We start from the raw sequence: 23,466 nt of genomic DNA, 5'->3' as shown, positions 1-23,466 counted from the left end.
TGAAGTGCGGAACAATGAAACTTGGAGATTAAATGTTTATTCTGCAGCCTAAGTGCAAACTGTTTGAAGTAGAGGATAATTTTAGCATAGTCTGAAATAAGCATCTGTTGTCTCACGACATTGGTATCAGATGAGAACTGAAAATCAATTTCAGTTCTCGTTTTGTGTCTTTTGTCTTGTGTCAGTTTTTAGATGAGATCTGGGATCATTCAGATATGACTTACAAAATCTGACAGTCACCCAACTGAAATTTGACCTCTAGGTCCTTTTGCTTGTTTAGTAAACAGTGTCTTTTTCTCTTCTTTTTTAAATTTCTTTTTAAGTTTTTTTTTTCTTCTGTTTCTTTAATTTTTTTGGTAGTTCACATACATGTTTTCTTTTGTACTACTTTCTCATTTCTACCTTTCATCTTCTGTTTTATTAAATTTTGCAGGTTTTAATGAAAACAGCTTTTAAGAATTTCTTCATTTCTACTTGTTTAAATGCAATATCGATATCTGGCCTAACTTTCCTAAATACTATTTTATCCTTACAATGCAATAGAGAATAACATACTGTAAGTCAGAAACTTTTAAAGTATTTTTTTTTTATACATTTCTTGCAGAATGCTTGTGTGTTGAATTATACTTGAAAGCTGTTCTTGTGTGTCAGTATAGTGCACATTAATATTTCAAAGACTGAATTTTCACTATTATGTGAATATGTAATGGAAATTCTTTCTATGAACTAAATTTTTATTGCTGGTGTTAATTGTCATAGTTAAAAATATTACACATTCTTAGGATTTAGACAGGAATTCTTTTTACATAGTTGATGTCATTTTGTTATAAATTTGGTATAAATTTTATACACTGAATTTGCATAACTAAGAGTATCGTTGTGGTTCAGAGGAGAAGCTGTTAGTATGGATCTGTTTTATTAATTTATTCTCAAGGAAAAACCAGAGAGAGTAGCTGAGTATGTAAATGAGCAGCTTGTGATGCTATAACTTGTCAAATAAGCATTGATGCAGTATAGCTGAGCAAACTGTTTCAGTGTGTGCATATACAGTAGGTATTTCTCTCCAAATTAATATTTGCATTTGAAATATGAGTGTAGTGCAAATACATGAGAAGTATATAACAATTAATAAACTTTTGTGCTTGATGTTTGCATATTATGTGCTCTGTATTTTAATTCTGAGTGTTATCTGGTTCTTTAATGATTTTGAATTAGTCTTCCAAATATATTGATTTAAAGGAATTTATTACTTAATTATTAAGGTTTGATAGTCATTTATATCATTGAATCTGGGTGGGTTTGGTCAGTAGTTAGTTGGCTTTTCTTGAGGCTGCCATTTTGATTTCACAGTCTTTATTGATTTAATGTAGCAAATTGTTATCTTTATTACATTAATGAGTAAGTAAAAAAAGCGGACTTGTTCTTCAAGGTTTTAGTGTCCCCTCAGGGGTTTCTTTCCATGATGACTTCCTTCTTCAACCAAAAGGACTCTGGATCTATCCTTTGACTTTGGATGGTTCCACAGACAAATAAAAAAATGCTTCTCAGGCTTTCTAAAAGCTCTTTCTCAATTCCTTGCATACTTTTGTTCTCCCATTTGTGAATCATTGCCAGCTTACTGTAATGCAGTTGGAATAGGATGAAAAAAAGTCTATTTTGCACTTTCTTCTTTGACTGCTTGGCAATTTATGTGTAGTATTAGGAATTGCTAGAAAGTAATACCGTGCTACATTAGAAATTACTAGAAAGTTTAGTATTCATATCATAAATAGAAACATGCTCACACTATTAATTTCTCTATGCGTGCTATCCATGTTCTTTCACTGTTAAAATTATGACTTGTTGGGGGTTTTCTTTTTCCAGTGTAGTCATAAATGTCGCTGTTCGGGAAAAGATGTAAGAATATTATATCATGAGGTTCATGATATTTTAGAGGAGTTCAGTGTTGCAGCAGTGGTTCTGTGCTCTCAGGGAGTGGAGTGAGGGACTTGGAGCAGCGTTGATGCAAAACAAACGTAGCTTTACTCATGTACTGCCCTCCTTGTAGTGGTGTTCCCAGAGCTTGAGGGTGGGAGAGGGAGGAGGAGAGGATGAGCTGTTCTCAGCAACCCTTTGCTCTTCGACTTCTGTTTTGGATCCTAGCTGGCAGTCAATGTCATTTTACAGCTGCGTTTACCTCCCTGTCATCCTGCTCCCCTCTTCCTCCCCTTGTGCTGCTTTGAAGGCAGCCCCTGGGGTCAGTGCCAGCCTGGCTTGTGCAGGAGCTGAGCCACTGCTCAGAGGGAGCCTGGGAAGCAGTGCAGAAGCAGGAGCCAGGCAGACCTGTCAATGGCTTTTTTTCCCCCTCCTTGAGTGTTAATTGTGGTCACAAGAGTTAAGTGTTGCTGTAAAATTAACATCTTGGTATTATGTATTTATTTTCCACCATGTAGCTTCAATGTCAAGTTTACCCAGCAGACAAGTCAAAACAAGATCATTTTTTTTCTGACTGCTGCCATGGCAAGTCTCAGCCTGGGAACTCAGAAAATCACAGTGTTCCTTCTAGTTAGCAGCTAATAGGAAACAATAAAGATTTAGGGTTCAGAATTTAATTGGCACTGATGCTGATGCAGGAAGAACAAACTGCACATGATTTACTCTTCTGAAGCTTTATTGATTCTTTTTTGAAAGGAAAGCTCTGATGAAAGTAAAAAGAGGCATTTAATTTGCAAGTATTTCTACACAGTTTTTATTCTGAAATGTGCATTTCTATCCCTGCTTGGTAAAAATGCCTTAAGATCTTCTGAATCAGAGACAGATACTGAAAAACAAAAGCATAAGGTTGAAGGCTGTAATTTCTGCTACTCATCTTGTTCATTTGGATGGCATTGCAGCTTTCTTTCAGGTTAATTTTACATCTTTTCCAAGGCTAATGTCTCTCATGCAATTGTGAGCATTTTTAAGATAATGTGACATTAGTATATCATCAAAATCTCCATCCCAGATCCTTTTAATGACCTATTTCCAAGGATCAGATCTGGAATAGCAGTCTCAAAGAGGTGGTGATAAAACCAGAAGCTTCCTGTTTTTCTGACATTGCCTGTTTACTAAAATCTAGAAAAAAAGATTTTTTTTTTTCATCACTTACATAACTGAACTTTTAAATTTCAGTGAGTAGGATAGATTGATTCCATGCTTGCAGAGTCTACAGCAAGGTCAGAGATGTGTGGCAGAGCTAACTGCAGATGTCTTTGAATGACTTCCTGCTTCCACAGCTTCCTTGCAAATCATGCTAGAGTCCTTGGGTTATCATCACTGCCAAAGCCACCATAGTTGAACTTCCATTTAATAGCTGATCTCTCAGTCCTTTCAAACAGTTCTGAGAATTTTGGAAAGGGGTGACTTATTTCCTTTCCAGTCTCATCTCTCTATTTTCTCCATAGCTTTGGTGACAGATTACAGCCATTTCTCCTGCTCTGGAATTACAATTTAAAATGCCTGTCATCGTGACACCATGACCAGCAGCTCTTAGCTTTTTGTTGGCTTTCTGCCATCCCTGCCATGTGTTTTCCTGCTGCTTTTCAGGAATTTGTTTTCGTAAGACATCTGCAGGCAAACCTTTTCTGGGACTTCTGATCCACTGGGATTTAGTAATGGCCTCTTATTTCAAGGGAAGAGGATTTTACAGGAACTATTTGAAATATTCAAAATAGATGATGATACTTATCTTTAAAAGTGTCCAAAAAGTGTTCAAAAAGTGTCCAAAAAAAGTGTCTTAAAAAGTGTCCAAAAAGCCTTCATTTTTGCATTCAAGTGGAGAATTTTTTGAGCTGGTTTTGCTGCTGGGGGAGGTCATTCTGTGCCAGATTCCTCTCTATGTACATTGTAACTCAACTTTTATGGTTCTTACTGAGTCAGGACTGCTGTTCTTGCACGTGTTACTTAAAAACACAAGTCTGCAACATAAATTCACCAAAAGTATTGTCATCAGTCATGCCTTCCACGTGACTGGATAAATACATAGCTTTCTGACCCTTTTCTGATGGTTGGTGGGTAAGTGACAGCTCACTGGCACGCTCACAAGCTCTTTATGAAATGTTTTCCAGCTGTTATTGATAATTGATAGTATGTGTGCTTAAGCTTCACATACCACAGTGTCTTGGTGGTGATCACACTTTAATAAGTGATCAGACTCCTGACTTCTCTCTTAGAAAGCATTTGGTTTGTCAGGAAAGGCCAATTCCTTTCTTATGCATCTGTGTGAGTGCTCAAGGGTCTTCTGTCCCATTGATTTAGAAAATTTCTAAGGAGCGGCCTGGGAGGATATCTTGTCCAAGTTGTGGTTACTTAAGGCTAATCTATTTCCACATACAGCAAAAAAAAAAAGTGCTAATGAATCTATTCTAGTCCTTAAGTCTCTTTAGCCTGCCTGTTATATAGATTAATCTGTTGGATGTGCCTCTAATTAATTTTCTTCGAAGTATTCTCATGTAGATTATGAGAGAAGTGATCATGATTTCACTGTTTTGTCCTGTTTGAAACACTTTAGGTCGAGGGCATACTCTCTGTGCAGGCAAGTGACCAGTGAAATCTCAGTTATTTCTTCAAGTTTCCAGCTTGTTATTGCTGGACTTTAACAGATTTGTCTTCCCCATCTCAAATCCATGGTCCCATTGATGAATGTGGATGATTTCAGGGCTAGAGGATGCTTGCTTGTCTCCAGCAGGGGATGTTCATCCTAACAGAGAGAAGTAGTCTTGGAAACTCCACAGGATACAGCTGAATGACCTGGTTTTTGGTAGAAGTCTAGATCCTTGTCTGTTGTGGAAACTTATTTCCAAGGTATATTGCATTGTTGTCTGGATATTAATGCAGAGCTCTCAGATATCACTTAATTACCCAATAAATCTGTCATCTCACCCTGTTAGCCATTAGTAGAAACAAGGACATTTGCTGCTTCAAGCAGCACCTCCCTGGTGCTGATAAATAACTGTCCTTCCTGGTCTGCTTCCTTTGTCATTGTTGCAGTGAGACAAAAACATATCTGGGACTATGAGAAAGATAAAGACTCAGTGTAACTCTCTTGTTGCTATAACAGAATAATAAAAAGACTGTGTGGGAGCAATTCATTACTCTTTTCCTTTCAAGCACTTAAAAGAAAAACAGAGCTGAAAATATTTCTTTGGAAGATACTGAAATACCTCATTAGTTCTTTCTTTTTATTGGCTGTTGAGGTGACAATTCTGTAACAGGAATGAACGTGAGGGTGAATTTTGCTTTGATTTATAGGAATGTGTTAATTTGAGCTGAATAGATCTTTTCAGATCTCAATATTTGTTGTCTGTGAATCTTGTTTTGTAATACATAGTTTCTAGTTTTATTTTAGATAAAGGAATTCTGATGAAGACTATGTTAATTTTGTGCAGTATTGGAGGGAAAATGAGTTGCTGAGATTCACTAATCTGTAATTTAAGGATTTTTTTTCATTAAAGGGAATAGTGTTCAGTGTTTATTTAACAGATACAGAGTTGCATGTCAAGCTAAGACAGAAAAGTGTGGAGAAAATAATACATAGGTTTAATTAATTAAGTTAACCTTTATTCAAGTATTTCCATTTCAGTGAGATGACAAGTTTGCACAATAGAATAGTGAAAATGGTCACAATAGCTTTATATTAACCCATTTTCTGAAGTGATCATTAAGTTTTCTGTTGTTCTGCAGCAAATGAATGGTGAGCTTTGTGACTGGAATCTGCAGAAGAGGAAACTCCTGTAGTGTTTTGGTCAAACACTAATGAAATTGCATTTAGTTGTATATTCAAGAAATACTGACTCCTCCATCATGGAACAGTTTTGTGTGTTTCTGGGTCACTCAGACCAGACTATTCATGAAGGTGGCTGCTGTTGGAGATAACAGCAAATAAACTCTTTGTATTTAGACTCAGCTGTGCACTCCTCTTAGAGGAACAAGATAATGTAGTTTTTTTCTAGTATTTTGGAATTCTAAAGGAAACTGTGAGTTCAATATTGTAAACTACTTATGTTTTTAATTTAGGCAGTCCAGGTCTGGAAGCCAGTCCAGTTCAGGAAAAAGTGCCTGAACCAGAGGTTGCAGGACTGGGGCCTTAGCAGTACTTCTTTTCTTCCTAAAAGTCTTGCTGTTTGTAAAGAAAAGTTCCTCACTTGAGAGGCTTCCAGATAATTTTTGTCTTCAAATTGTTCTATAGAGTTCACAGTTACTGTTTATTTTCACTCTCCAGTAACACTTTCCCTTCATCTTCCCATGTCTGCACCTGTGTAGAACTTAGACTTCAGGTTTTCTAGTGTTGCTCTTGGCTTAGTGTGTTTAACTGTTCCTAATATTTTTCTGTTATCTGATAACCTGACAATTTGAACCTTACTAATTTGCTTTTCCCATCAACTTTTTGTATTCTACAAGTACTTATGACTCACGTATAATTGTTCAAGTACTGACTTGTTTGGGGAAAAGACTTAAAGGAAAGAAAGAAGAGCCAGAGAGAATGCAGATTGGGCTATTTGGCCAGGTTGCAGCTGCTTTTTTCAACTTTATTCTATTTTTTGAGGAAATGTGGTTAAACATTTTTAAATATACTACAAGTAGTATTACTCATGAAACCAAAACAAATTTGTATGGCTTCTTTTGGTAGACATAAAAATCTATATTTGGATTGTACTCTGACTCATTTTGTTGACTCAATGGAATTTCATCTTTTCTTCACTCAGTCTTAGTGTCTTTAACTTTTTAAAATCATGGTGCAGATCAATGTTCACCTTAATGTGGAAGAGGAAGGCAGGACTACAGTTGGTAAATACTATAGATGGCAACAATAAAGATTTTTGTCCCTCATTCAGAAGACTCATGATATGTTTTCACCTGTACTGCCATTAATGTTACACTGAAACCTGTCAGTTAAAAGAGAGAGGTAGAGGTCTTAATATTTTTGTATGTTTTTAGTTCCTATGTTAAAAATCAAAAGCAAGTCTAATATGTGATATTTGGTCATCTTCTTGCTTTATTTTTTAAAAATTTGTTTATTAGAAACCTGTTTCATATTGACTTTGAATACAAATAAAGATCTAGCTTTTCTACAATGTAACAATAAACCTTTGAAAGCTTTAAAATTGTTTCCAATGGAATTATGTTTGGTATGCAAGTTCAGGGAAGCACTGCTTTAAATTAATATACTTTATAACTTTTATTCTACATCATAGAGAGGAAAATATATAATTTTTAAACATGTTAAATATGTTCTACATGAAAGATTTTCCTCTATCTTATTAAGTAAAGGAGGGGATTTTTTGGGTGGAAGATTCCATAGTTAAAGATGTAAACCAGCAATTTCTTGCTTCTATAGCACAACATAGTTCAGAGCTGAGATTAGAGAAACCCTGTAGAGTGGCTAATACTTGAGGGCATCCCCAACTAGAAAAGTATGTGAATTTAGGCATGGGAGGAAGGAAGGATCTGCTTTAAATTTAGTGTAGGGTCACTGAGTCTTAATGATAGATTAAACAAGGGAGGTGGAATAATGAATAGGGGTATGCAATGTGTAGCACTAATACCAGAAGTCCATGGTTTTCACTGGTTATTTAATGTCTTTTCCCATATGTTTCTGAATAGAGCAGGTTATGGCAGGGATGAGCTAAGGAATAGCTTTGTTAGTGAATTGCTAAATAGACTGAATTCTCTTTCTAAAAATGTCTATGTGTATAGGAGAGCTGCTTGTTAATAGTGTAATCTGCACCTTACATGCATATACCTTAAATGTAGCAATATTAGTAACTGTATTTGTAATTGATGTGTGTGTATGTTAATATTCTTAAAACCCGCTCTGAAGGTTTGTCTGCAATTATTTTCCACTGTTAAAGCAGAAATCAATCTCAAATTACTTCTGAATATTGTTGATATAAAAAGCCTTAAAGAAGCTTTGATTTGGTAGTCGCAACAATGAAATGGAGGAAATACCCAGAAATGTTTTTGTTAGTAGAAATTTGATTGACAGCTCAATGAACATTGTTTTATAGATTAACTTGAATTCAGAATAACATGAATAGAGTATTTATTCAAATACAACCACATCAAAGAATTTATTAAATTCATAGTTTGACTGACTGAGAAAAGATGTCACAGTTTACCTTAGAGCTGACTTCCTACAGAGCTTTCACATAAAGGTCAGTCAAATACCTGATACCAACAACTGAAGTGAACCAAGCAAGTCAGCACTTGAGTTAATGATGGGTTTTGGGATGACCCATCTTCTTTTTATGGTGGTTATACCAGAGAGTCTTCAGAGAAAATGCAAGTTGCACTGAATTTTTGCTTTGGGAAATTAATGAAATGCACAAGACCTTTTATATCTGTGGCTCATCTTCCTTTCTAGATGCACCTTGTGTGCTGGCCCTAGGAATAAAAGGGCTGCAGAATGACTCTGCCCATCTCTCCTTACTAAGCAGCAGGTTTGCTGTGACCTTTAAGTGTAAAAGTGGAGGGAAGAAAGAAGTAAAACACTGCAGTTAGAGGTATTGGAGAATTTCTGTATGTGAAAGTACTTCCCAGCTCTTTGCTTGACTGTGGTACTTAGCTTCTCAAAGCTGATAGATTGAACTATTTTTCATATAATTTGTAAATGCTTTATAATTATTGACCATTTACAAAAATTTGGAATAGATTTCATGTTGTCTCTAGGAGCAAGAAAATATGGCCTCTCCCAAAAGTTTATTTTACTGATTGTCTAGAGAACAAGTAAAAACAGATGAGAAAATACTGATTTTATGATGTTCTCTTTCTTACACCAAAATGGGTGGGCTTATCACTTAAAATAAGGATTGCTCTGAAGCAAATGTGATTTATGCATTTTTTAAGACTGAAACTGAATCAGTTTCTATTTTGAAGTGTAGTTGGGTAGGAGTGGAAGATACTGTTAATCAGTGAAATGTGTTCAGGAGAATATTTCTTGGAGTCATAATCTGAGATTTGGGGGAGGTGGTAGGGTTCCTTCTCTCATTGAACTCAAGTGAAAAGAAGCTTTTAAGTGGGAGTTTTTTAGCTGGATTTTGGTTTTCCTCCCCTTTCCCCCTACATGTATCTAAATGGTGCTCTTTACTATAATTAAACAGTAACTTCCATTCTTCTCTTTACTAGTTCCTGAAATGACCATTTGTTCTACCATTCATTGGTTTGAGTGGTTACTTTTGAAACCCCTGAATATTCCCAAGTAGGGAAGTGACCAAAGAATGATTGATTCATGGATTTATTATGCTTGGGCTGTTGCAGACCAGTTAATTTTTAAATGAAGATGAGGATGTTTGACTAGAAATATATCTGCCTAAATTTTTCTTCTGTTCTGAACATGACAGCTGTGAAAAGGTAACAGATCTTTCCACTGCAAGAGTCACATTGACTCTCTCTTTTATTTCCAGTGATGATTCAGACCCTAGAAATAATCTTTAATGTCTTTTTGAGTGGGAGCCTGACTATATCCACGAGAGTCACTGTGCTATAACTGAATATATGCACAAGTGATGTGGACAGGGTGGGACCAGGCCCCAGCAGGCATGGAGATTTTGTCTTACTTCCCAGCTTTAGTTCATATTTTACCATTACCCAGTAGTGTCAGTATCTTCTGGTAGGTCTGAGAGATGTTAGGATGGACAGAATGTGTATTTAATAGTTGAAATTGTGTTTTCATACCAATTTTGAATAGCTTGGATCAAAGTTAATGCTCTTGGCACATACTTTATGATCGGTAAGTGTCAAGGTATTTGGCAATCTCTGGACATTTCAGGACATAAAATCAACTGGAATTGAGACCTTGGGGGTAAAAATATTAGAAACTGTATTTACCCTTCATATTGCAACTGAATGTTTTACCAAAAGAGTAGCTGCCTGTTGATGGTGATGTGCTAATGGATGCCTGAGGAGCAGTTGCCTGTTGTCTTTCATCATGTGCATAGAGGTCAGTTAAAAGTTGGGTCATTTAGGAAGCTAATAAGTGGTATTTTCTCAAATGACCATTCCTACTGAATGGAAAACAAGCTAGGACTTCAAAATTTATCTTTTCTGTGTCAGTGCATATCAGACAATCAAACAAGCGAACAAACAAACTTCAGGTATTATGAGCATTTTTATTTTGTTACTAGAAGTGTTTAAGGAGTTTTCAAATAAATTTGTAAAATTGTTTTGGCAGTAAGTCTTTGTTGTTTGATCTCTTTTAACCCTAATCACATCTTCCTTTCAATCTCTAATGTCACAGCTAGATCACACTCTTAATTCTTTCATACCCCATTTCAAACTCATGCTTGTGTGCTGCCAAAATGATTTTTTTTAAATACTCATGTCTCTTGCCCCAATTTCTTTAGAATGTGTTTTCCCTTCTCCTTCTATAGGAATTTGTTTCTTCTTTTAACCTTCTATTAAAAAAAATCAAAGGGTCATGCAGTTTAAAGTTCAGAGGGGATTATCACAATTAGGTCTCCTAGGCACTACAAGCAATGAATAATAATAATTATGTGAGCTGAACCTTTGCACGGTGCAGGCCATATAGCAGCACCCTGGAACTTCAGCACCAAGTTCAGAAGATTGTACCTTGCATTTAGCAATAATGCTGCCCTAGAAGGATAGCTGATTTTAGGGATTTAAAGATGGAGCTCAGCAAAGGGGTTTCTTTATTTTATGGAATTAAAACATACATGAATGCTGTCAGAAAACTGAGACACTGAGAACTAAACCCACATTTTAAAGACAACCAGACAGCTGTATATGGAATTTTAATATAGTGTATAATATAATATTGTGAATGTACTTAACATTTGCCACATTAACATCAACCCATGAAAAGGCTGATCCAAAGCAGTGGCAACAAGTAGTATTTGGTAGCTTGAAGAGAGCTCAGATTAATTCTCCAAATTGTCTGGACAGGAAGCTGAAGTTGCAAAAATATCTTGCTAAGTATTTAAGGAAACGTCTCATGCTTGGGGCACCCATCTTTTCAGTTTATCTTGTAAGTATGTATATATATATATATAGATATACACACACATAGATATATGTATTGCATGAGGCAATCAGAAGTTCACACATCAGAAGATTCAGTAAAGTTTAGCTGTAGCCTTGTTTTTATTTTCTGTTTCAAACTTTGCAGGTTTTATCCAAAATTATACTAGCATTACCTAATGAGCCATTTTATTGTAGGTTGTAGTGGTGAGATACACACTTGGCACAGATCCATTAAAAAAGGTCAAATTACATCCAAGAAGGGTTGGTTTAAACAAGGATTAAAATATGAGCTTAAATTAATGAAATAGGAGACAATGAAGTATGAATAATTGTGAAATCTATGAAAATAATTTATTCACAATATTTCTATTGCTGAAAAGAAATTGCCAAACGCTTCTTTGCAAAAACTTATAAAGTGTAATGAAGCTTAAGTGTTATTACACGTAATGAATTTTTGAATAACCTGGTCATTCCCAAACTGGATAAACTTCTGATATCTCCTGGTTGACAAAAATACCAAAAAATTATTTGAGTAAGTGTTACAGCTCAGAAATATAGTTGCTCAATGAGGCTGTGAAGTGAGTGTCATGGAAGATGTGTCACAGCTGTAGGACAAGAGGACAGAGCACAGCCAGCTAGCTAGGGAAAAACCAGTTTATTTTCTGAATTTAGGACATTTAAAGTTTGCCAGTAGTATTTCACAGAAGTTATTTGGAGTAACTGTAGTCATCAAGAATTGATATAAATGAAATAGAATTAGTTGGGGTTTTTTGGATTTAGTTTGATGACACATTATGATGGATGTGAATCTGGAGGAGTGAGGCTGTAAGTGCTTGGCTGGGGAGTGAAGGATCCACATGCCTTTCTGGAAGTGGTGCTAGTGCCTCATATTTAGTGCCTTATTTTCCTAAATGAGATGTTTTTACTAAACTGCTTTGGTGAATCATCTCTCTGTTAAGGTTATTGTCTGCTTACAGATTCTTTCTCCTGAAAGTTTTCCTCCCTCTACCATTTAAAAATATATAATAGCCAAGTAATACATTAGCTTTGCATTTATTTACCTTAATCTGTCAAAGTAGTTACCAATTTCTCCTTGTCTCATATCTCAAACTGAATGTAGCACTTATATTAAAATATTCATTTAATCCCTAGATTCATTAAGTTCTTACTCCACCTTTTCAACCACGTGCAAATTCATGCACTTCAAGCTCTCTTCTAAATACCAAAATGAAAGAATTGGAAACATCAGAAAATACATTTGCTCCATGTTTAATATTGTATAATCTTCTTGGTTTGAACTCTTATCAGCAAACTTTCACCAAGAAAAATGCACATTAATTGCACCAAGTTTTTTTAATGAAGACACTGGCCCAGTATTTTCTGAGTGCCACAGTACAATGCAACCATTCGTGACATAGTTTAAGCTGGGTTTATTTGGGTTCAAACACTGTTCCATACACTTTAAAGTTGGATGCATTAGTGGCATTTCTGTACATGAAATATGTTTAATTTTAGGAAAATGGTACACAAAAACTTGGCATAAAATTTTCTACTGGTTTTGTGTGTTGTGTGTGTGTTGTTACTCACTGATGAATTCTGCTTTGTATGTGGCTGATGTACAATGGACATTCAGGTACTCTTAGGACCCTTTGGGAAGGACTTAAATTGCATATTGCTTTTAATATGAAAATGAAACTCCTGAGAGGGAAGAGAGTCTTACTTTCATGAGCTGTGTATGTTTTGGTGCTTTTATTTGTTTCTGTTTTACATATCATAATAGAATAAGCAAGTAATGTAATTTGGACATTGAATTAAAATAAATTATGTTAGAATAGAATGCACTTCTATTCTGCATTAAACAAGAAACAAGGTTTCTAAGCTTTAGCCTACTAAGTGGGAAAACTTAATAAATGCAGACTTGAATATTTTCAGAATATTAAAAGCAAAAATAGTAATTTAAAGGAAGAGATATGGAATAAAAAAAATAAATTAGAAAATGTATTTTAGTAAAACACACAATGGAGTTCCTGTGCATTTTATAAAAGTGCTGAATCATGGCTGACTTTTGGCTTGGGCAGGTGAGGTTTTCTTTTGCATTCAGTATAGATTTTAAATATTTACATTGGAAGTGTATTTTTTTCCTTTAGATTACAACAGAGTGAATTGAATATGTGTAAATGTAAATAGTATAGTGAGTCTTCCTTAGAGAGTTTCAGTGATATAAAAGCAGATGCTGTTATTTTAAAATTGTCCAATCCTGACACTTAATTCATTAATTGGAAGCATTCTGTAATTTAAACTTCAGTCAGCTGCTAGAAGGAGAGGCAGGTTATAATTTGATGTCTTTAGAATTACACTATTATTTCTAAAGTAAAACTTACACTAAAATTAAAATGTGATGATTTAAATAGCCTTCTTTTTTTATGTTGCAGTATAGTTTGTTGTATTATGTATTGGAAAGATAAGAGCACAAGCAAAATTGTGAGTGGAGCAGACTTAGAGCCTTTCGCTTAAATGAGTGTTGGATAAAATAACCTGAGAGTTCTGGTTTGGGTATTAGTGGTGGCTCTCACAGTGCACTGCTTTAGTATATGTGAATATATCCTACCTGTGGGTCGCTGGCTAAAAATTACTTTTAGAGTTAAGAAATTCAGTTTCTCCTTTGGCTCGTGATATCCTCTTCCTGATGGAATGCAAAATCCTTTTTCTCTGCTATGAGAACATTTTAAATATGGATTACTTGTTTTGGTTTGTCATTTTCCCTCCTAACTTCTTCAGTTTGTGTCTTGTGTTTTTCTGTTACTGTGAACCAAATCTATTGCAATAGGTTGTGGCAGAGGTGCTGATTCAGAAATTCCTTCTCTCTAGTTTTGCATTTCTATATTTTCAATAATTCTTGTTAGCCCACAATTAAGTGAAATCACCCTTTTATCTAACCAATCTTCTTGCTCATAGCTGTTGATAACATCATTATCTTTTCAAATTCCCCATAATATCACCTTTGATGCTTCTCCATGCTTAGAAACTTGGTTGATTCTGCCCCTGCTTCCCATCTATTCCTGCCAGATTCCCAGTGCTCTTTTCTATCTGTTGGAATTTTGCCTGGCAGAGATGTTAAAGGCTTTAATTTATAATCTTTAAGCCTATCACTTCAGCTGGGTTTGCCTCCTTTCTTTCCATCTTTCTTCACCAAAATGCTTCTGCTTACTTTGCACTTCTTCCTGGCACTGCCCCATCCATATCATTGCTGTCCCCTAAAAATTTTGGTTACTTGTCTTGACTTCTTCTCTGTTACAATGTCAAAGTCAAGATTTCTGCTGTACCCTCAGTGCCCCACGCAACCTTGGACTGTCTGCATCTGATCTCATTTCCCTGCGTCCCCCAACTCACATTCCACATTCCTCACAGTCCTCTGACTTTATTGCTCCTTTTGTCTGCCTTTCATGCACTCATTTTTGCACTGTCTTTCATGTTGCCTATGTGCCTGGAACAGTCTTTAGCATCTCAGCCAATTTACAGCTTTGCATAAATTATATTTAATAATAAGACTAACAAAAGTTCATTATGTACATTATTTCACTTAACTTTGTACCTGCATAAGCTGAAAACAGCCTGAGGGAAACTACTGTTAAACTTTGTTGTGATTTGTTGTGATTCAAAGATACAGATTCAGGCATGACAGTTCTTCAATGATTCAGCATAAATTTAGGTTTTTTTAATCATTTAGTGTTAGGTCTTTTTTTTTTTTGAGAGTATGTTTCAGATTTTTCTAATTCAGAGATGAGGAAATAGCTGCTTATTCCTGCTGAGTGCAATCACCAGAAGGTGGTTGTCATCACCGTACCTGGTACAGACTTTTTGCCCTGTGGTACATTTTGCTTCACTTTATCCTTACTAATATGAATGTGGCAGGACTTTGAATGTTGGATTAGCTTCATATCTGCAAACAAAATGTATCTTCTGTGTTTAACCTTACTTTCAAAGCAACATGTTCATCTGTTTAAAGAAACCAGTGAAAGATAGGAAGGTATCACTCTGCCTCTGGGAAGTTTTCTGAGTGTATTGGCTACTTCGATATATGGGTTTTCTTAAAATATTTGAAGTTGTTTAATATTTTAACTCCCTTCTAAAACTAGTGAAAATGAGCTGATGCTAAAACTTCACATGGTTTTCCAGCATCAATGTATAACTGCAAGGCAGGGCATTATGCGGGAAATGATACAAAATTTTCCTAGTAAGACTGCATCTGAAATATATGGACTATATTTTTTTTTTTGTTTTGTTTTGTTTTTTGTTTAAATGGTTGTATTGATACTGTTCACAGCTGAGTAGTGAAACCAAATAGATGTGCCTTTAATTTGTTCTTAAATGATCTCTTATATTCTGGAAATGATAATCTGAAGGGTGGCTGCCATAGTAATGTGCCAGTCACCATGGCATCTGAACATTATGAAAAGACATTCTGGGCTGCACAAAGACAATGGCACCAATTTGTGTTTCAAACTGATCAAAAGTGCAGGACCAAAAAGTTTGCCAATAAATGTAGCTCAGTGGATGGCACTGCAATTTAGAGTTTGCTTTACACAATAAAGATTTTGGTCCTCCTCTCAATGCTAAGTGAATTTATAAGTAAAATCTTTAACGCAGACTTCGTCCATTTTCTGGGCTAACTATTTTCAGTTGCCTGAAGAGTGTGGCTGTAGATTTTTATTGGCCCAGTGAAGGAGCAGTTCACAGCTCTGCTTTATATAAATCTTTATAACTTTTTCCTCCTCATGGAATTTTTCACTTTAAACTGAAATCAGGTCAATTAATGAAGAAAAGGGGTTTTCCATACTCAACTGGTAAATATTCTAATCTCTAAAACATTTTACAGTCTGCTTTCATAAATTAGGTCAGTTAATGAAGAAAAGGGGTTTTCTGTACTCAATTGGTAAATATTCTAATCTCTAAAACATTTTACAGCCTGCTTTCATAACAGTGTTCTAATTATCAAAGAAACCAAAAATCAAATCATTATTTAAAAGCAAGCTTATTTTATCTTAAATAATTGATTGTGGCTTGTTGTTTGAAAGAGGACTACTTTGGCATGAATTCCAAATCCAGTTATGATCTTAACTCAAGCAGTTTGTTTAATCAAACATTACTCTAATCAGTCTTACATGGTCCCCTACCCAGCCAGGCCTGCCTAGAACAACTGGTTTATTCTGCGACGAGTTGCTCAACAGATGTCATTCTGGTAGAATAATGCAGCAGAATACTTGTGCGTTGGCTAAAATTACTTCAACTTTGATCACTTTTGTCCAGCACATCAGTCTGGCATTGTGCTTTATACCAACATAACACTTTACCCCGAGCATGCCTTTCAAGCTTAGAATAGCAGAGGAATGTTATTGAATTCAGTGCAGTTACAGATGAGTTAATGAAAGAAGGGAAATACTGTTTTTTTCATAATGCCTTTCTGTTGTGCTTTGGAATTAAAAGGGAATTTGAGGAATGTGACTTCCGAGTTATTTATTTTCACTTCTGAAGGCTTTTTGAAAACAATATTATGTAGTCCTATTGATCTCATGTTTCTGTAAATAAGTTTCACTTGTTATTTAGAAATAGTGCGCTTTAGAGTTTTATATTGTGAAAATAATACTATTTCTGGTGTGTAGGGACAGTTTATCGTGGTTTTTGACGCAAGAAAACGAAACCAGTAAGAACTGTGTCCTCATGATCACACACAGGTCAGGATTGTTACATTTTGGGTTGTTGTGGGGTCAGTATGAAGCAACATTTCTTTACAAAGCCATCAAGGACACTATGAGGAAGCACTAAAGTGAAGTCCACTTGAATTGCTAATAGATACTTCAGCATTCTGTGTCTTAAAGACTCAGTGTTCTTATTTCATTTTTTTTAGTTAAAATATAGTTGTATTTTTTTTTTTAAATTGAAGCATAGTTCCCAGGTCAGTCTCCCTGCAAAAACTCCTGAACAAAACTAATATTAACATAAAGGTTATCATATGTACATGTAATTTACCAGTTTTAGGAAAAAATTGAGAGATATCTTAATGATTCTAAAACACTGACCTGTGCAGAATATTTATATTCAGAAAGCTTTAAACTGATAGCACTGGAATTATTATCTGCATAGCCTATGTATTAAATCTGTCCAGAAATGTGAGACAATGCTTCACAATTTTTCCAAAGGGGCACTTTATTAGCATGAAATAACTGCTAGTACTAAAAATAATGAGAAAAAGTAACAATAATTGAAGGGAAGATCTGAAAATACAGTAAGAGCACTGTACTTTGTGTTGGATCTCAATATGCCCTGAATTTTTTTCAGTTGTGGGTATTTGTTGACAACCTTGTGACTGTGCCATTAAGAGTTTTTTGAAGAATGTGGCCCAAATCAACATTTGTGTGGGAGACTATGTGTGGAAATCCCTGCCTTGTCCTCACCCTCCTTGGGATCTTCACAGTGATTGGAACAATTGTTTCACTGCTTAATGTCTGCACACATATTCTTCATCCGTTTATGGTTGTGCAGAATTTAAAAGAAAGGATCCATGGAGCATTTGTCTCTAAAGATGATCCAGGGAAAAAGTTTTGATGCTATTTCATTATGCAAAAATATTTTTAGATCAAAATCTATTACCAGATGTTTCATATGCATCCTGTACTAAAAATAAATAACTAATTTTAGAGGGAGCATATTTACTTTCCATATCTTTATATTACTTTACCATGGAGTCAAACCTCAACTGTGCTTCAGTGCTGAAGATATGTCAAGTATTGATTAATAGGCAGGATGAAATGATATAAAATGCCTCTCTTACTGTATTATCTTCCTAGGAATGGTACTGTAGAATCATGTTTCATTCATTTCTGGAATATGAAACCTTTATCTAAATGGTTTATGTTAGCATTTACCATTTTGGCAAATTTCAGCTTTCGTTCTGATTGTTGCAAACTATTTTTCTGTTCAGAAAAAGCTGTTCATTCAGGATAAGTGCACTAGACTGCAGGCAAGCTGCTAGCTCTAAGATCTTTTCCTGCTGAGAGCTATAATATAATAAATGTAATTTTTTTCAGTTCATGGAAGTTTTAGTAATTCTCATAGCAGAAGTTAGAACACAATTAATTGCTGTTTGTTTCCTGTTGACAAGTGAACAAGTGAAAATCGAAAGAAGGCATCTAAGGGCAGTTTTTGGAGTAGCCTTGTCATTTGCTTTAAGTCAAATATTATCCATCTGCCTTAATGTTTTTTGGTTTAATGGATTCCTGTGTTTGTTAGTGCTGGTCTGTGCAGCCCTCTCAGAGCCGAGACCAGGATGCAGAACTTGTGACTTGCTCACATATTTTGCCTAGAGAATGGTCATGCAAAATATTATTTAAAAGTATCAAACCTTATTTTTATCTCCTTATGAATGTTTTTCTGGATGCAATATAGGTTGTTGGGATCTGTCTAGACCTTCGAAAATGTGGGAGGACCTTGTATTCCCATGTAGCAGTTTTTTTGAAAGGCAAGCCAAAAAGAAACCAGGCTGGATGGGGCTCTGAGCGAGCTGGTGTAGTGGGAAGTGTCTCTGCCCAGGGCAGGGGGTTGGAATGAGAGGTTCTTTGAGGTTCCTTCCACCCCAGATCATTCTGGGATTCCTGTGAAAAGCCACCATGGCTCACTGGAATATTTTATTGTTCACAGCTTTGGTCCTGCTGGGCAATACTTACATTGTGCAGTCTTTATGTTCAGGTGTAAGACAGTATTCAGAATTTAAGATACTACTCTCTATCCTAAGTACCAAAGACATCTTTCTGTGATTTAAGTAATTGTTTATCACAAAATCTCTGATGAAACTTGCTTGCTTTTCTATCTGTGGTAATGTTTTCATGGAAAGAGTTTTATAACTCTTGTATTTTGTAGTATTTTTTCTTTATTCAGAGTTTTCAGCTCTTCTTTTTTCCCCCTCCCTTCTTTCCTTCTCTTAACCATCATGTGAGATGATTAACAGTAGCAGCTACTAATGTAATAGCATGAGAAAAGAGTTTATGTAAAAATTTGTTACTTAGCATTTTGTTAATATTTGAAATGTCTTGTTTTAATTGAAAAAGGCCTTGTTAAGTAATATTTTCAGGTTTAACATACTAATTCTGATTTTTGGATTCCATTTAAGAAACTTATGCAAATCTCATTGTATGTCTTATTTGGTAACATTTTCACCCAATATTTTCAGGCAAAAATTAACTAGCAAAACATGCAGCAGAATTTTTGTTATTAACTTCTGATTCCCATAACTTTTTCCATTACTTTGTAATACTTTTTGCTTGGAAATTTTGTGATATGAATTTTCTTTGCATGTTTAAAATGCTGAAGTAATAATGAACCTTTTTGAATGGTAATTTTTAAATCTTAATTTTTTTGTTCTTCAACTCAGTTTCTTCAGTTGCTTTTGGCTGTGTAAATCTGCTGATCACATCTGAATCTAAGAGCGTTGAAAGATCCAGTTTTACAGTAACCTGGAAAAATAAAAAGCTTGGTGCTGTGATGAAAACAATGGCCTTTGGCTGCCTTTTTTAGAGCAAGTTTGATTTATTTTTATTTTTTCCCCAGGTGAAGCGGAATGTGTATGACCTGACCAGCATCCCTGTCCGTCATCAGCTGTGGGAAGGTTGGCCGCCTTCTGCCACAGATGACTCGGTGAGTTCCTTGGCTTCTCATCTCATTCCTTCCTAGAAAAGGCTGATTTTACATGGATTTTTGATTGGAATCACTCAGTAGCATTTACTGTCTCTTATGCAGTACCTTAACGTCACACACATTCAGGGTTTTGGCGTGGAAGATACAAATGCTCGAGGTTTGGGTGCTGGCAGCTCAGGGAAAGGATTCCTGTGTGTCAGATTCAGTGCATGTTTCATGTTTCATTTCAGCCATTCTAGACTGAAGCAAGGCTGCACACACTTTGGAAGTTGAAGTCTATTGGGTGATTGAACTTCAGGCAAAAAGCCCTGATTTTTTATGTGTGCTCTGAGTGCACATCTAGGTATTTTTCACAGTACATTAGCTCACTCAGTTCCTGCTCAAGCTTCTGGCTTCAGAGCAGGAGTTGTTCCTGCTGAAATCAGTGAGGTGACAGAATCCACTGACTCAGAATTGGCCACAAATTCATGAAATTGTGGGACTTACCTGCAGTATCCCATTAAATGTTAGACTTGCTTCCTTGCATGGTCATCCTTACAAAGTGCTTTACAGCGTGTCTTTCAGTTTCTTTCTGCTAGTATGTTCCCTGTGCCAGCTACTGAGGTCTGCCTTTCTTTAGAAAAAAACCCAACCAATCCACTAAAAAAATTACTAAAAGGGTGAAATAATGATGTAGTTATGTTGTATGTAGATTTTGTGACCTGAGAAAAATGTAGAAAAACTAAGTTTTTTATTGAACCTGAATGTTCTACAAAGTGAAAATGGATTTGGCTTTCTTTTATATTGCCATTATCTGCCATGTATTACTTTCCTGTCCCTTTCTGCTCTCTTCTTGTAAAGGGAGAATTGCTGTTTGAATATGACTGCTCCTTTTTTTGCTCTCGGAAAAGGATTTATGCCAATTAAAAAAAAAACCCCAAAAGGCAAATGCTGTCTGAATTTCCAGTGTACTTATAAAATGTATCTGTGGTGGTGTTTGCAGAAACAGTATTTAAGTTTGAGAAAGGTGGGTAAATCTCAGTGCATGTATTCAAGGGCATATCTGAGCTGATAGATGTAAGGTCTGAAATAACAGAATGGTGTCATGTGGTAATTACAGGCTTTGAAATGTGGATCCATTTTAGCATTTTATTAGTTTACATTAGCCCAAAAAGAATTGGAAACTTAACACTTCTAATCTGTTTTCCCACAGCTGTTAGGTTTTCATGTATTTTTCCCCTCCTTTTCTTCCGAGTAAAATACCTCACATATGTAAAGCTCACGAATCTGCTTTAATTCTTTTTTTTCAAGTGACATTGTTGCAGGTGAATTTTTCCCCTTTTCATCTTTAATGAAATTGGTGAATGTTGAGTCATCTGCTCTGAAGCAAATGAGTTCTCAAAGCTCACTGCTCGAGTCTGGTGGCGCTGGAACTTGTCAGCTGTGTAAACAGATTTGAGTGTGTTGCCAACAAAAATACAATTAATTTCTGTCTAAAATTAGAGGCCGTAGCTTACTATTTATAAAGATTTAATGATAGCAATGACTATCTATGCTCCTGTGATCTGAACTTTTTTCTTCCCAAATTAGAAATATTCGGTAATAATTACTTGAGTAATTAATGATGATCTCTTGAGTTGAGTGACAAATTTTTAAGATCACTTTTTCCATCATGAGTTTTTAATTTGCTGTCTTGTAGGGTACCCCACTGCAATTAAGGAGTTAAAGAAAGACTTGATTAAAATACTTTTTCATTTGCATGTTATGCGGCATAAGAAATACTTTGTAATACCACAGGAGGTTTTTTCAGTGCAGTTCTCGTTAACCTTTGGCTTAGCAAACAGGACAACTAAATAGACTTGGCATAATTGGATTCCTGTATCATCTTGAGTCTCTTATGAACCTGCCAGACTACAGTCTTCTGACATTATCAGGAAATTTAGTGGAGTCAATAGTAATTTAAAACATTGTTGCTTCATCTCCCTTCAGAGTTAAGATATGTTCTCTGCTTGTGCTGCCTAATGGAATATGGGATACTGTATGAATTGTCAATAACTCTTTCAGATCCTTCTCACACTTTCACCAGGGAAATGGGTATCAAAACCTCCCCATGCAGGAGAATGTTTTTGTGCTGTGACAGTTTGATTGTGGGAAACAAGGCGTACACAGGCCGTGCAAATCTCATTTCACCGTTCAGTAAGGACAAGTTTTAGCTTTTATTGAGCCTGAATAACTTTAATGCTGCAAATTATATCTGTTCTGCTCATTAAAGTTCAAGGCAAATGTATGAGTTTTAAGTCATTCTCTTTATTTTAAATGCATTTACGCAAGTAAAACTTAAATATATTCAAAATGTTAACTTATCTATTTTTGCACATGTAGCATCAAGTGATACAGTGAAGTCTTGAAAATAATCCTAGAAAATGAAAAGCCATAATTTTAATTTACTTTAAATACATTCACAATATGTTCTCAATTTTTATTTTGGATTTTGTAACAATCTTAGCATTGCAGAGTTTGAAAGATGAGAGCCATGCCAGAATAATTTAGTAAAATTTCTGAAATTTATTCCATTTTTATTTTGCTCTATTGGCCAAACTTCTAGACTTCCACTGGTAATTATCACTTGTGTAGCTTTCAAATATGTGATCACTGTAAAAAAAAATCTCAGATCAGCTGTAGGTGATGTTTTAGTTTAGTTACAGGTTTTACATGGAAGCATTTTGATTTTACTTATATGTATGGGTGACTTTTTTGGGTGTTAGTTTTACATGTTAGTGGTAAAACTCTTTTTTCCCCATGAGATCACTGGGTATTGATTTATTTCAGTAGAATGAGTTGTTGTCTATGATGTTTCAGTGGTTTTTTGGTAGCATAGAACAACATCCAGTAGAGGAAGAAGGAGGGAGGTTGTTTTCTTACTGCTTTTTGTTCTTGGTATTTAAGCTACAGGTTTTTTCTTATTTGGTTCATTGTTTTAAGTCATTTCAGTGCAGCAGTGAGAAATCTGCTTTGTTGTAGGTAACGACGGTGAGCTTGTCAAAATGGAATGTACTTCTGCACATAAAAGATGTAAAAGTTCTAGGCTGAGGTTGAGGAGGGGAAAGGGGAGAAAGGCAAAGGCAGAAGATGAAGTGTCTGGTGGTGTTACTGTGTCCTGGCACAGGGATCCCATCCAGGGGAGCTCAGCATCCAGCCTCCCTCCTGCCTGCTGCCCGGAACGCTCTGTTCCCACAGTGCTGCGGTCGGTCGAGACCTTGGATCCTCATTTCACATCAAGTAACTCCCCTGCTTCATGGTGTAGGTGAGCCACTGGAAACTTGCTTGGGCAGCAGTAGGTGCACACTGACAAGTTTCTCAGCTGTGGTGCTGAACAGTCACATTTCAGGAAAAATGTGTTGCCACTGACACATTGAAGGTCTGCATCATCCCTTGGGAACACAACCACCTTTATCCCCTGTGAGCAGGAACACCTTCCCTTCCATGGTGGCTGGAGCAGATGTGATTGACATTCCTTAGCTGAATTTAATAGAGAATTCTGGGCTATAAAAAAAATCTCAAACGCTTATGGATGATCTAATTAGCATTGCTGTTATATTTAGCTATTTCATTGCTAAGTACTAAGCACAGCATCTGCACAAATAGAAATTAAGAATGCTGGTAAATAAGGTTCTCATACAAAGTGAAACCATTTATGACACTTTTTGGCTGATCTCCAGGTTTTTGAAGAGGTTGAGTATTAAGCATCTGAGTAATTAGTATTTGGGAGTATATATTTCTTTCCCTTTCCAGGTCTTAACAGTT

At 35.7% G+C, this 23,466-nt stretch overlaps 1 protein-coding gene across 1 annotated transcript in view; it reads left to right on the top strand.

Annotated features, from left to right (window-relative positions):
* FAF1 (Fas associated factor 1) overlaps positions 1–23,466 on the top strand; it is a 152,582-nt gene that overhangs the window by 59,404 nt on the left and 69,712 nt on the right. Inside the window, exon 8 of the mRNA XM_053985070.1 lies at positions 19,597–19,683. Coding sequence (XP_053841045.1) covers positions 19,597–19,683 — 87 coding nt within the window. The remainder of the gene's footprint in view (positions 1–19,596; positions 19,684–23,466) is intronic.

This window comes from Vidua macroura, chromosome 9 (assembly GCF_024509145.1).
Source record: "Vidua macroura isolate BioBank_ID:100142 chromosome 9, ASM2450914v1, whole genome shotgun sequence".
Taxonomy (NCBI): Eukaryota; Metazoa; Chordata; class Aves; order Passeriformes; family Viduidae; genus Vidua; species Vidua macroura.
The sequence above is the reverse complement of the archived record's forward strand: the minus strand, read 5'-3'. Positions and strand labels throughout refer to the sequence as shown.